A 14992-nucleotide genomic window follows, 5' to 3' on the forward strand; every position below is an offset into this window, starting at 1 on the left:
GAGCAGACAGCAAACACAAAGGTCCTGGCTGGCTCTGGGCTAAAGGCCCCCTCCCCCAGGAAGCCACTTCAGATTGCTTCTCCTGGTCCCCACTGCATCTGCACACTGTCCCACGAGCTCCGCCTGCCTCCCCCTGGATGCCCAATCCTTGCGCTCAGTAAGAGAATCTATACTCTTGGATACACTAATCCAAGATACACTTGGATACACTCTTGGATACACTAATGAGAAGGTGCATCCACGCTACACAGGCGTGGTCTGTGTCCCCAGTAGGCCGAGGCTGAGCATTCCTCATTCTGGTGTCCCCGGTGTTCAGGGCAGTACCTGGCACACCGCAGGTGCTCAGTAAGTGTTGAACAAGTGTGAAACAGGGAAGCGATGCCGGAAAACAAGGTCAAGGATGGCTTTTCTGAGGGCAAGGCTGTCTCCAAGCCCCTCGGTGCTCTCTCGTGCCCCATCTGCTGGTGGAAGGACGCCCACCCTCAGTCTGCCATTGAGGTCATGACCCCTCAGGCCAGCCGGGCCCGGGAAAACGTTTCTGTTCCACTGGAGACAAATGTCTGTTCCTTTGTCGGACTGTTAGCGGTACATCGTGAGGGGGCGCACAGGAGGCACGTGCCTTCCTGCCTCTTTCAAGAGCAGTGTGGAGGTAGCCCTAGATCCTGAAGAAAGCGACCCAGAGCAGGGCTGAATGCAGCCATCACTGGCGAGGGTCGCGAGGAATTACAGCAACACAGCGATGTCATTTGCTCATCCTGTGAGAAAGGCTGCATTCAAAGCCGGGATGCCAAGGTTACGGGCCGTGTGGGTGTGAGCATATGAGGAGGGAGTGAGTGGGAATCGAGGCTGTGAGGGCACACGTGTGCGTAAAGACAGAAAAACATCTAGAGGAAAATGCGCCAAACTGATCTCTGGGAAATAGAATCCAGATGGTTTTTATTGGCTCTTATGCTTTTCGGTAGTTTCTTGATTTTTCTATACTCAGCCTCTGCTACTTTTAGAATCAGAGGAGAGCTAAATATAAGTAGTTTTTTAAGGCCAGTGATACAGAAGGCAGAGAACAGGCAGAGAGGAGACTGGTGTGGCTGTGTAGACACCTGGGCCTAGGGAGGTGAAGAGGGGCGCTCAGGGAAGCACAGATGACCAGGAGACAGGACACTGGGCCACCAACCCAGCTTCCTCACTCACCAACTCCAGTGTGACACCGGCCTCCAGTTCTCCATCTGGGCTCTAAGCTCCATCTGACCCCGATGCTCTAGAATTATCTGTCCCATATCCCACCTGGGGTTTGGGCCAGGAGAGGCAGGGTGGGAACAGCAGGAGAGACAAAACATCACTCACATCACCGTAGGTAGAACTCAGCCCCGCCATGCCTTCTGGGCCTGGGGTTCTGTATCGTGGGTGCCTGCCGGTTGGAGGGGTGGCCAGCAAGCCCCCACGGCCAGAGACAAATCCCCACGGGCAGCAGCAGCTAGGGCAGGAGTGGAGACTCAGACTATTATTTTCTTAAGTGCCTACAATGAAACACGTGGGCAAAGGCAGTAAAATGTTGTTGTAAGGGGCTGGGTCCTACTGAGAGGAGGATTCACCGAGTCCCAGAGTCTCGCGGAAGTCTTCCCCTGAGGTTGACCTGTCCTGACCCCTAGTGTCCAGCCAGATGGCCCCTAAGTCAGGATCTGAGGTCCGAGAGAACCTCCCTCCAGGTGAGGGCTGTGCACAGGCCTTTAAGAAAATTCCCCGAGGCCTGGTAATTGCCACATCCCATCCTTACCCCTCACTACCCTCCTCCCCCCATGTCCTTCCCTCCACCTCTGGGCAGAGGCCTTGACCCTGCCACGGCTTTTACCACCGCCCTGAGTTCTCCACCCAAGACGCCGCCCAGAGCAGCACACAGCAGAAGGGTCAAGGGGCTTTGGTTCAGAAAAACCTGGGTCCAAAGGGACAGTCACAGAGCCAGGCCAGGATGCCCCTCCACCATCCTTGAGGGGCAGGACAGTTTGTAAACACAGAGTTCCCTGGGGTGGAGTGCCTGGTGGTGGGGGAGAACAGGCACAAGGCAGGGCAGGAGACAAACCACCTCCGGATGGCTGCAGGGCCTCACTCCAGCCATGAGGCTGAACCAACTTTCAGATGCAAACCGCTCACCCTAGTGGCATGACCCACTGACCACAACACCAGGGAGCCTCCGAGGCCCTGTCCCTATGCTTCACCTGCTGGACAGCTGGGCCAGGTGTCTCGGGGGAGGGGATTCTCCCTGCATCCAGCCAGGGCCTCATCAGGGGAACGCGGCCAATCTCCAAGACAGCCTGGCGCTTAAGGGGGTAAAGGGACACACAGCCTGACCTCCCGGCCTGGGGGCCTCTGATATCTGCAAATATTTATTTTCTTCTCCAGGACTCTAGTGAAGAAGGAGGTCAATAGAAGGAGGTCTGTATCCTCTGGGCCTGGCAGGGGTGAGCCAGGGACAGACAGGACCCCCATGGGCCTGGTCACTGTGCTGGATGACTGGAGACACGGGGGGCCACCTCAGAACCCGATGCGGGAACTTTTCATGGAGGACAGAAGGGTGGTATTCGGGGGTCTTGAGAGCTGCTTGACGGACGAGGCAACAGGCATGGGGGTGGCCGACCTCTGCACGATGTACCTGGATGCCTGGGACAAGACCGAGGGGGAGGACTGGAGGTACGGGGAGGTGGACAGGCCAGACTCCAGGAACCTGGAGCCTGAGGCTGTCCAGGAGAGGGAGTCGCTGGGAGAGAGGGAGGCAGTGGGCGAGCTGGTCGTGGTGTTGGGCACGGTCTCCCTGTCAGCATCCGGGTCCTTCTGGCGGTTGTGGGTCACCGGGTGGGTGCGCTGGCCCTGCTGCCCCAGGACGGTGTGCAACACGAGGTCAGACGTGTGGGTGGGCGACAGGTTGTTGAAGTGCAGGCTTTGGTAGATCTGAGGTGAAATCTGTGGGGAACAGAGCAGGGGAGTTTGAGGGGTTCACCCAGGACCAAGAGCAGGCTCACGGGGAGGATGGGCCAAGTCTCCAGAGTACCGTGGTGGTCACTGATGTCCACAGCCTTCCGGAACTGCAAGCCCACTGTGCTCCAGGCCCGGCAGCCAGCCCTTCTCCTGGGGTTGGCAACAACGCTTTGAGGTCAGCACTGGACCGTCCCCATCTTAGAATGAGGCCTCAAGCTGGCCCTGATTGAGGCTCAGGTGGGAGGAGCCCCCCAGACAAGCTCCCACCTCTTCTGTCAGCACTCACCAAGCTGCGCTTTGAGGCCCATCTCCAGAAGGCAGGGATGTGGCCTCCCTTCGCGCTGACCTCTCCCAGCCCGGACAGAGGGATTCTCTCACTTCACTCGGTGCCCATCACAGAGGGAGGAAGTTCTCATAAACGCCCCTATGGCAGATGCCTCTGAAAGAGGCTGGAGTCTGCCCAAGTAAGAGACTTGCTTAGATGGGGCTCAAAGCTGTCTTGCAAAGTCCCCGGCTCTTTCTTTCCCCAAGCAGAGCCCCCCTTCTGTTCCCTGTGTCTCTCACATGGCACCGGGAGACCCCGTGTCTGCTCTAGAGTAGCCCACAGTACGGAGACTAACAACCAACCAAACGCACGGCCACAGACTTTGGGAAATTCTTTGAAGGCTATCAAAGTCCCAGGTCCACAGAGAATCTCCTCCCATAGGCCTGATGAGGTGTGTCCTCAAAGACAAAACCTGTGTCCATGGCCTTGGCCAGGGCCTTGGCAAACAAATCAACCCAACCAGCTTCATCCCAGAATTCTGTTAAAGGGCTAGTGCTTCCCTCGCCCCCACGAGAGGGCTCTGTGGGCTCAAGGGAGGCTGCTAATGGAGCTGGGATCCCCAGCCTCCAGCATCTCAGGGGAGCGAGCCCCACCCTGCCTCACCTGGTACTTCATCCAGCCATACTGCACGTTGGTGGACCGGAGTCCAGGACTCCGTGACCGGTCCTTAGGCTTGTACGCGGCTCCCACAACTTTGCTCTCCTGCAGGAGTCACGGGCAAGAGTGAGGCCTCAGGGCTGACAGCTGAGGGCCCCTCTATGCCCCCGGGCCCCCACCCAGCCTCACCTGCTTGCCCTTGGACTCCCACTTGCACCAGCTGCTCTCAACGTCTTCCTGGGAGCGCTCTCCAGCCCACGGGGACGTCTGGGTTATCTTCTGCAGGTTGGCCCAAGCTTCAGCCTCCGTGTCTGGCTTCCCATTCAGGAGAGCCACGAGTGCCGCCTCCTCCTGCCGCTGGTACACCAGGGCCTCGGCCAGAGCCCGCTCCTCCCTGATGGAAGGCGCTTTCCTTCATAAGATGCCCTCACACCACAAGCAGCCTTCCCGGGGAGCACAACGGGTTTCTCCCACCTGGGCCCGATCCTCTTCTACCTTCTTATCCCTCTCCTGAGGTCATACTGCCCAGGACCAACACTAAACAGGTGTCCAATTAACATCAGCAAAGACTAGATTAAACGGACCCCCAACAAGTCCTGAGACCTTTCCTAGCACCCTGAGCTCTTCCCATGGAGGTCTAATACCCCATCTTGACCTTACCTGGTCCCCCCAAATGTGGAATATTTAAACATCCTCTCCCTTCCAGGGAAACCCTACCTCTACCTTGTTTGATAACCCCACATAGGACCGTAAAGAGGTATGCCTTGACAAGAGACTAGGAGCCACAAGGACTGTACGGGTGCCTGGAAAACTCCTACTGACATATCAAAACCCAATTCCAGAATCTCTTCTCTTATGAAGCTTCTCTTTCACTTGATCCACCCAATGAGGTGATTGTCCTCTGAGCCATTCCTATTCTTAATAGTCTCATCACTTACCAGATAAAACAACAACCATGAGTTTGCGTGCCAATCTCCCCAAGTGGACTCTCAGTTCTCTGAGGCAGGACTTGTATCTGGACCTCTAGAACCTAGCACAGAGTCTGGGAGTCAGCAGGACCTTGATAAATATTTTTTTGGGATGACCCCAAATTATCTGGGACTTGGTCAGGAATAAGAGTGGAACATGGGTGGAGAAGGAACCTGTAGAGGAAAGAAGCAGCAAGCAGCCTGACTTTCCTGTGGATCAGGCAAATAACACAAGTGTGTGTTCAGGACCAGAGCTCTGGGCACTGTCCTACCAGGGACCTCTAGCCACATAGAAATGGCCCCAGCAGGGAAGCCAGCCCTGGCAAATCTGAACCGGGCTCTGGGGCAGAGGCCCATCTAACGGCTTGCCTTTCTATACTTTCTGCTGATTTATACCACTCAAACTTTCAGTGGACCTGGGCTCTTAGGCCATAGCTGCCACCTGTAGAGTCAAGTTGCCTGCAAGTCCCAAACCTTTGGCCTTTACCAAATATGCCCAGTGCTACCCAACCCAGATGAGGCTGCCTGGGACCTGGGGAGGCTCCCAGCCTCCCCCTCCTTGGGCCAGCAAATACCAGCTGGGCTGTGATAACTCACTGCAGCTCTGAATGGAAGGCCTTCTGGGCAGCAACTACAGTGTCATCCTCCTCCTTTGAGTTTCTTCTCAGTTCAGGATCACCAACCATCTGAATATCCCGCAGCCTTTTCCAGACACTCAGGCCGAACGTCCCTGTGATTTAACCAGAACCAACTCAGTCACAAGAAGTGGCCTACCTCCCTTTCTCTGAACCTGCTACCCCTCCCCCTCCACCCTCAAGATTCAGGTAGCAACCGCTTACCCTTGGCCCACACTTCATGATGCTTACCACATGCCAGGCATTATGCCGGCTACTTAACAAATACCTGAAGGAACTAGCCTTAGTCCTACAATACACTTGGAGCTCAGGCCAAAACATCCTGCCCCACATGTAGGCTGAGATGGAAAGACCTCTATGGCAATGACTGAGTGATCTTCAGTTGGGCTTAAGCAGCTCATGTGTAAAGTAGCAATGACATAAAGTGATCAGGCACCCACCAGACATGAGATTGGTGTGGCACTAGAGAGGAGAAAGGCTGGAGGAGAAAGCAGGTAGTAAGAACAGAGAAACATGAGTCCTGCTTTGAGGCAGGGCGTGGTGAGTAGTAGGCCATTGTCCTGCTGCAGAATCTCTAAAAATTAAAAAATATAGTTAAAAAGTCATATTTTAAAAACTCTTGGGGAGCTGTAGAAGCAAAAAAAGAGTAGATGAACTAGGGGTGCCAGGGTGGCTCAGTCAGATGAACATCCGACCTTGATTTCAGCTCAGGTCATGATCTCACAGTCTTGAGATTGAGCCCCGTGTCAGGCTCTGCACTGGGTGCAGAGCCTGCTTGGGATCCCATCTCTCCCTCTTCCTCTGCTCCTCCCCCACTCGTGCACATTCTCTCTCTCTCTCTCTCTCTCTCTCTCTCTCACTCTCTCGAAAAAAATAGATTAACTAAAATTACAGAAAGGGGGATGGTGCCTGAGTGGCTCAGTTGGTTAAGGGTTTGACTTCAGCTCTGGTCATGATCTCACATTTCATGAGTTCAAGCCCTGCATTGGGCTCTCTGATGTCAGCACAGAATCCACTTCAGATCCTCTGTCCCTCCTCTCTCTCTGCCCCTTCCCTGCTTGCTCTCTCTCTCTCAAAATAAATAAACATTTAAAAAATTTTAATAAGAAATAAAAAAATAAAATTATAGAAAGGGAAGAGTCCTTCCAAGAAGAACTGAAATTGAGATCTGATTCCTTCTCTGGGAGTCTGGGCACAGGCTGAGTGAGAATCAGGTTCTGCTTAGGCAGAAGGAAGCTCCTGGAAGCAAAAGAAACCATCAGAGCTTCTGCCTGTCACTCTGGCTGGCAGAATGGGATCAAGTCTAGTGAAATCCCAAATGCATAGACGTGTTTTCCATAGGACATTTGCTGAGCACTAGGGGAGCTGAGGACCTGGAATTTGGGTTAGACAGATAGAATGAGGTTGTTGGGAGACAAAGTCCCACTGGAGGAAAAAACCTTTGACAAACACAACAGACTTCACCCTTGAGACGATTTCACAATGGAAGATGGAAGAAAACCAAGTCCTCCTAAAGCTGCAACCCAGACCCAATCCAGCTCAGTTCCTGACAGCAATGAGATGAGCAGCCTTGTACAGAGCAACGAGCACATGTGCTGGAGGAAAATCCATCAACTTCCGTCTCTGAGGTTCTTTTATACAAAGTCTAGAAAAGTCTTGGCTTTGGTTTGAGGAGGGGTTGTTTCATTTTGGGGGGTTTTGGAGAGGTATGTTTTTTATGCATTTAACATATAAAAAGACAGAAAAGTATAACCAATAATAAAGAGAAGAAATAGGCATTAGAAGTAGACCCACAGATAATTCTGACACAGGAGTTAGCAGATAAAACTTTATTGCAAATAGTTATATAAAATGAAGGAAAATATGAACAAAATGAAGGGAAAGAAGGAGAATTTCAACAATGAATTGTATTCTACAGGAAAGAACCAAATCGGTATTCGAGAACTAAAAAAAATATGAAATTAAGAATTAACTGAATGGATTTAATACCAGGTAGCATACAGAAGGAGACAGGACTAACGAATTGGAAGGCAGGTCATCAGAAAATATCCAAACTAGAAGGCAGAGATAAAAAACAAACAAAAACAAAAAAGAAACAAACAAAAAAACAGAAAGAACAGAACAGAGCATAAGAGCCATATGGGACAGAGTCAAATGTTCTAACATACATGTAAATTGGAACTCCATAATGGGAGGAGAGAGAGAATGGGCAAAAGCAGTATTGAAGAGATAATATTTGACAACTTTTCAAAACTGGTGAAAAATACCAACCCCCAGATTTAAAAAGATCAGTGAACTCCAAGTGGGATGCATACAAATAAAAGCACACTAGGAACATCATAGTCAAACTGTTGAAAACCAAAAGCAGTCAGAGAGAAAAGAAAAATTACTGTCAAAGTAACTTATAGTTGACTTAAAAAAATTTTTTTTTACATTTATTTATTTTTGAGAGACAGGGTGAGACAGAGCACAAGCGGAGGAGGGGCAGAGAGAGAAGGAGACACAGAATCTGAAGCAGGCTCCAAGCTCTGAGCAAGAGTTCAGCACAGAGCCCGGCGCAGGGCTTGAACCCATGGACTGCAAGATCATGACCTGAGCCAAAGTCGAACACTTAACCGACTAAGCCACCCAGGCACCCCTACAGTTGACTTTTTGAGAGAAAATATGGAAGCCAAAGACGATAGAAAAGTCTCTTTTTCAATATTGAAAGAAAATTAACTTCCAGCTGAGATTTCTATGCCCAGTAAAAGAGTCTTAACATTTTAAGACAAAATAAATATGTTTTCAGATACAGAAAGCTTAAGGATCAGTACAGATGGACTCTATAAGAAATAATAAAGGAACTTCTTCAGACTTAAGGAAAATGATAGCAGACAGAACCCCAGTATTTCAAGAAGGAATAAAGAGCATCAGAAATGGTAAATATGGGTAAATATAAAAAGAAATAGGCTGCTTACAGTAACATTAATAACAGTGCCTTGTGGGAAGACATAACATATTTGAAATAAAATATATGCTAGAGATAGCATAAACAGTGGGGAGAAGAAAGTAAGATTCTTTTTTTTTTTTTTTCAACGTTTATTTATTTTTGGGACAGAGAGAGACAGAGCATGAATGGGGGAGGGGCAGAGAGAGAGGGAGACACAGAATCGGAAACAGGCTCCAGGCTCTGAGCCATCAGCCCAGAGCCCGACGCAGGGCTCGAACTCCCAGACCGCGAGATCGTGACCTGGCTGAAGTCGGACGCTTAACCGACTGCGCCACCCAGGCGCCCCAAGAAAGTAAGATTCTTGCACAAGAAGTGGTATCAGGTCAAGAGTGTATATTATAACCTCTAAAGAATCTCTAAAGAACACTGAAGAATAATATAAAAACATACAACTAAAAAGTTAATAAAGGAATAAAACAAGATAATTGATTTTTTAAGCTTATTTATTTATCTTTGAGAGAGGAAAGCACAAGCAGGAGAGGGAAAGAGAGAGATACACATGGAATCCCAAGCAGGCTCCAGGCTCTGAGCTGTCAGCACAGAGCCCAACTCAGGGCTCAAACTCATGACCCACGAGATCATGACCTGAGCTGAAGTCAGATGCTCAACCGACTGAGCCACTCAGGTGCCCCGATAATTGTTTTTAAATACTTGATTAATGCAAAAGAAGAAAGAAAAGGAAGAATAAAGGAACAAAGAATAGAAAAATAGTATCAAGATGATAGACTGAAACCATATAAGTAATTCCATTAATATTTGAATGGACTAAATATACAATTAGAAGGCAAATATTGTCAGGATGAAAAAAATAAAACTAAATACAATGCTGTTTAAAAGAGGCACATATAAATATAAGGACAGAGATAGGTTGTAAAGTCATGCTGGCAAATGTAATGAACTTCCAGTGGTCAGATGAATAAATTCTGGGGATCTAATGTATAACATGGCAACTATAGTTAACAATACTATATTGTATATTGTATTTGCTAAGAGAGTAGATATTAAGAATTCTTACCTTGCACAAATACTATGTGAGGTGATAGATGTATTAATTATCCTGATTGTGGTGATTATTTCACAGTGTATGCATATACCAAATCATCATGTTATACACATAAAACACCAGCTTACTCAGTCTTTTTTTTCTATATTTCTATTACTATGTCTTCATAGTCACTAATCCTTCTTCTGTAGTATCTAATCTGCTATTAATCCTATCCAGTATATTGTTATCTCAGACACTGTTATTTTTAATTTCTAATTTCAATTTGGGTCTTTATATATATATATATATATATATATATATATATATATATATATATATTCGAGTTCTCTCCTTAACATTTTGATGTTTTCTTCTACCTTCTGTAACACATGAAGTATATTCATAATATTATAGATTTACTTATATTATATATTATAATATTATATCTATATTTCATATAATACAGATGTAATTTATAATATTACAAATATATACAATACATACTAGTATATTATGTATAAATTATAATACCTCAGGGATTACTATTCTTTGCTGCCTGCTGTCTAATGTCTGGAAACTGTCACATACATTTTGTTCATGTTTTTAGTTGTTTAAAGCAAGAATGTAAATCCAGTCCTTGTTAGTCTATCATGTCTGGAGCCAACAGAAACGATAGGCAATAGAAACAGACCCAGAAGTGAACCAGATATTAGAGTTATCAAAGACTTTAAAATAGCATTGGCAATATGTTCAAGGATATAAACTATAAAATGAGGAATTCCATCCAAGGACAGGAATAAAATAAAAATAATCAAAGAGTTTTTTACCCATATAAGAGCTAAAAATGCGAGGAAAGGAAGAAACCTTTGATAAGAGACAAGAGACCAAGGCTGCTTTCAGCCCTGACAGAGTAATGAGAGGAGGATAAGCCCAGATGAGTGCTTAGTGAACTTTGAACAGCCTCACATGGCATGACATACTATAATCCAGGATGTTCAAGCCACAGGGCAAGTCTGTAGCTACCCACCAACTCTTTCCCTCAGGCCTTCACAGGGTATATAGTGGCAGTCCAGTGAAGGCTGGGGGCAGGGCAGAAGAGCTGAGACATAGACCATGCAAGTATCAAGTGTAAGAAAGCATACGGTGCTTTTTCTGTGATGGCTATAAGGATATATGTATACTTTCTGAAAATTCATCAAGCTGAACCCTTTTGGTTTGTGTGCTTTACCTTATATAGGTTATAACTCAACAATTAAGTTTATTTTTCTATTATTTAAGAGAGAGGGAGAGAGTGCACATGAGTGTGCAGGAGAGGTAGAGAGAGAGAATCTCAAGCAGACTCTGCTGTCAGCACAGAGCCCGACATGGGCTCGAACTCACAAAGTGTGAGATCAGGACCTGAGCCAAAATCAAGAGCCAGACACTTAAACAACTGAGCCACCCAGGCACCCCAAGTTTATTTTTAAAAAGAGAAAGGAATGTGCCTTCTCAGATACGTGATTTGCAAAAATATACACAGGCAAATAATGTTGGGTGGATGGGTGGGGGGTTAGATGGACAGCTGATGGATGAATGGACACACTGCTGAACGGACAATTGGAAAGGCACATATCCTGTGATACTATCTGAGCAAAGGCAGCTGCTATGGCTTGAAACTCCACCCCAGAGGATATAAGGTTTATGCCAGTTTATGCTGTAACAGGGAGGGACAGGACCACAATGGGCCATGTGGCACGGCTGAACTTCAGTAGGACCCATACCAACGGTGTCACCGGAGAGTTTCCGAGCCTTGACATTACAGTCCTGGCCAGCACTGATAACCAGCTGGAAGGTATCTACATACAGGATGTCTGCCACACTGTCCAAATGGTCCTTCCAGGTATTCAGAAGCTTGGGAGGAACCAAGGAAATGGTCTGGCCAGCCACAACCTACAGGGGACAACACAGGAGAACTACTTATCCCAAGACACAGGTTCACCAGAGGGCACATGACACTGGAGGCAGCAGAGCCCTCTGGAAGGATCCTGGGACACGGTCCCATGGCCCACGTCCCAGGGTCCTAGTTCTAGACATGTTCCCACATTAGCTTTCTGGTGACTTCAGGTAAATCCTGGTACTTCTCTGGCCCTCACTGGTCCCTTTGGTAAAATCAAAAAAGCATTCGCATATTGCTATATTGTTTACCAGATGTGTCTATACAGATTATTCCATTTGAATGTCATAACAACCTTACAGGACGTGTATGAGTCTCACCATTTCGTAGAGGAGAGAACTGAGCCCAGAGCCACATAGTGGTGAGGCTAGGACAAGAAAAACGGACAAAGGATGTGAACAGACAATTCCCAAAACTATACATGGCCAATAAAATAAGGAAAGATGTCAACATCACTAATAAGCAAAGATAGCTTCATTAAAATCAAAGGAAACCATTTGTATCTAAAAATCAGCCAAAGGTTTGTTTCACTTCGAACATTTATTTATTGAATGCCTTCTCTAAGCGAGGCACTCTGGTAGACCCAGGGAACGCTCACGCGGATGAATACCGCTAATAATAAATACTTTATGTTGGCAAGGATAAAGCAGAATAGGCTAATAATGTGCAAAACTCTATAAACTTTCTGGAGTGTAGTTTGGCGGTACACATTAAAAGCCTTGGAAAGATTTATGCTTTCTCCCCATATTATTTCCATGAGATAAATTACCAGATGCACGAACAACTACAAATAAACAAAAAAAGATTTGTGAAAAGGAAAAATTGTTCTACCATTTTTCTACCTTTTAAACACAGTTTTATTGAGATATAATTCACAATTCACCCATTTGAAGTGCTCGCTTCAGTCATTTTTAGTATATTCACAGAGTTTGCAACCACCATCACGTTCAATTTTAAACCATTCCATCACTCCACAGTTGGTATAAATGGAATCATGCAATATGTGGTCTTTTATGACTGGCTCCTTTCACTTAGCATAATGTTTTCAAGATACATCATGTTGTAGTGTGGATCAGCACATCATTCCTTTATGTATCTGTTCAACAGTTGTGGACATTTGGGTTGTTTTCACTTCTAGGTATTGTAAATAATGTTGCTATAAACACTCGTATAGGGGCGCCTGGGTGGCGCAGTCGGTTAAGCGTCCGACTTCAGCCAGGTCACGATCTCGCGGTCCGTGAGTTCGAGCCCCGCGTCAGGCTCTGGGCTGATGGCTCAGAGCCTGGAGCCTGTTTCCGATTCTGTGTCTCCCTCTCTCTCTGCCCCTCCCCCGTTCATGCTCTGTCTCTCTCTGTCCCAAAAATAAATAAACGTTGAAAAAAAATTTAAATAAAATAAAATAAACACTCGTATATAAGGTTCTGTGTGGACACCTCTTCATTTCCCTTGGGTGTATATTTAGAGGTGGAATTCTTGGGTCATATGGTAACCCTATGTTGAACTTTCTGAGAAACTTAAATCGTTTTCCAAAGTGGCTGTACCACCTTACGTTCTTACCAGCAATGTATGAGAGTTTCAATTTGCCCACAACTTAGCCAACATTTATTATCTACAGCTATCCTAATGAGTGTGAACGGGGATCTCATTATGGTTTTGATATACATTCCCCTAATGGCTAATGATGTTTGGCATCTTTTCATATATTTATTGGTGATTTGTGAATCTTCTTGAAGAAATGTCTATTTAGACTCTTTGCCCATTTTTAACTGGGTAATTTGTCTTTTTATTGTTGATGTGTAAGATTTCTTTGAATATTCTGGATACTAGTCTCTTATTATGTACATTATTTGCAAATATTTTCTCCCATTCTATATGTCATCTTTTCACTTTCTTACATGGTGTCTTTTGTAGGCCAAAAGTTTTTAAATTTGACAAAATTCAATTTATTTGTTTGTTTTGTTGTTTGTGTTTTTCATGTCATATTTAAGAAATATTGGGGCGCCTGGGTGGCTCAGTCGGTTAAGCGTCTGACTTTGGCTCAGGTCATGATCTCGCGGTCGGTAGGTTTGAGCCCCGCGTCGGGCTCTGTGCTGACAGCTCAGAGCCTGGAGCCTGTTTCAGATTCTGTGTCTCCCTCTCTCTCTGGCCCTCCTCCGTTCATGCTGTCTCTCTCTGTCTCAAAAATAAAATAAAAGTTAAAAAAAATTAAAAAAAAAGAAATATTGCCTAACCCTTGCGCCTGGGTGGCTCAGTCAGTTAAGCCTCTGACTTAGCCTCAGGTCATGATCTCATGGCTCTCCCAGCCCCACATTGGGCTCTGTGCTGACAGCTCAGAAGCTGCAGCCCACTTCGAATTCTGTGTCTCCTTCTCTCTCTGCTTCTCCTCTGCTCTCTCTCCCTCTCTCTCTCAAATAAACATTAAAAAAATTAAAAAATATATTGCCTAACCCAAAGTCATGCAGATATCTCCCTATGCTTTCTTCTAAGAGTCTTATAATTATAACTCTTCCATTTAGGTCCATGACCACTGAAAGTTAATTTATGAAGTAAAGTATGTTTTCCTTTATGTTGTGTGTTCATTCTTTGCTGTGGATATCCGGTTTTCCCAGCACCATTTGTTTAAAAAGATTATTCTTTCTGGGGCCCCTGGGTGGCTCAGTCGGTTAAGCATCCAACTCTTGATTGTAGCTCAGGTCATGATCTCACTGTTCGTGAATTTGAGCCCCACATCAGGCCCTGCACTGACAGCATGGAGCCTGTCTGTGATTTTGTCTCCTGTCTCCCTCTCTCTTTGCTCCCCCCCTGCTTTCTCTCTCTGTCTCTCTCTCTCTCTCTCTCAAAAATAGATTTAAAAACATTTAAACAATTATTCTTTCCTCCATTTGATTGTTTTGGTACCTCTGTCAAAAATAAATTGATCAGAAATTTGACAGTTTATTTTTCCACTCTTAATTCTATTTTATTGACCTATATGTCTATGCTAATGCTAGCACCACGCTATTTTCACTGTAGCTTTGCAGTAAGTTTTGAAATTGGGAAATGTGACTTTTCCAACTCTGGCTTTTTTCAAGATTTTTGGACTATTCTAGGACATTTGCATTTCTGTATGAATTTTAGGATCAGCTTGTCAATTTCTGCAAAATAAGGAGTGGGGATTGATAGATTACACTGAATTAATTTGGAAAATATTGTTCTATTAACAAGATTAAATCTTCCAATCCATGAACATGGGATATCTTTCCATTTATTTAGGTTGTCTTCGATTTCTTTCAACAGTGTTTTGTAGTTTTAATAGTACAAGTTTTGTACTACTTTTGTAAATTCATTCCTAAATATTTTATTCTTTTTGATGCTATTATAAGCTGGATGCCTTTTATTTCATTTTCTTGCCTACTTGCCCTTCCAGTAAAACATTAGTAGTTGAGGAAGTTCCCTTCTACTCCTTGTTAATTGAGCGCTTTTATCAGGAAAGGGTGTTGGATTTTGTCAAATGCTGTTTCTGTATTTATTGAGATGATTATGTGTCTTTTGTTCTTTATTCACTTAATATGGTGTATTACATTAATTGATTTTGGATATTCAACCAACCTTGC

The 14992-nt window shown here is 45.7% G+C and overlaps 1 protein-coding gene across 9 annotated transcripts in view; it reads right to left on the reverse strand.

Moving 5' to 3' along the window:
• Window positions 1-219: 219 nt before the first annotated feature.
• Window positions 220-14992, reverse strand: part of EFCAB8 (EF-hand calcium binding domain 8) — a 76306-nt gene continuing 61533 nt past the window's right edge. For 8 of the 9 annotated variants that reach the window (XM_053200074.1, XM_015071896.3, XM_053200076.1 and 5 more), the window contains 5 exons: window positions 11227-11395; window positions 5455-5587; window positions 4079-4283; window positions 3896-3994; window positions 220-2952 (listed from right to left, as the gene is read on the reverse strand). In XM_053200074.1, coding sequence (XP_053056049.1) covers window positions 2527-2952; window positions 3896-3994; window positions 4079-4283; window positions 5455-5587; window positions 11227-11395 — 1032 coding nt within the window. In that variant the 3' untranslated portion in view covers window positions 220-2526. The remainder of the gene's footprint in view (window positions 2953-3895; window positions 3995-4078; window positions 4284-5454; window positions 5588-11226; window positions 11396-14992) is intronic. The other variant, XR_008289146.1, reaches the window with a different exon arrangement.

The sequence above is a fragment of the Acinonyx jubatus genome, chromosome A3 (assembly GCF_027475565.1).
Source record: "Acinonyx jubatus isolate Ajub_Pintada_27869175 chromosome A3, VMU_Ajub_asm_v1.0, whole genome shotgun sequence".
Classification (NCBI taxonomy): Eukaryota; Metazoa; Chordata; class Mammalia; order Carnivora; family Felidae; genus Acinonyx; species Acinonyx jubatus.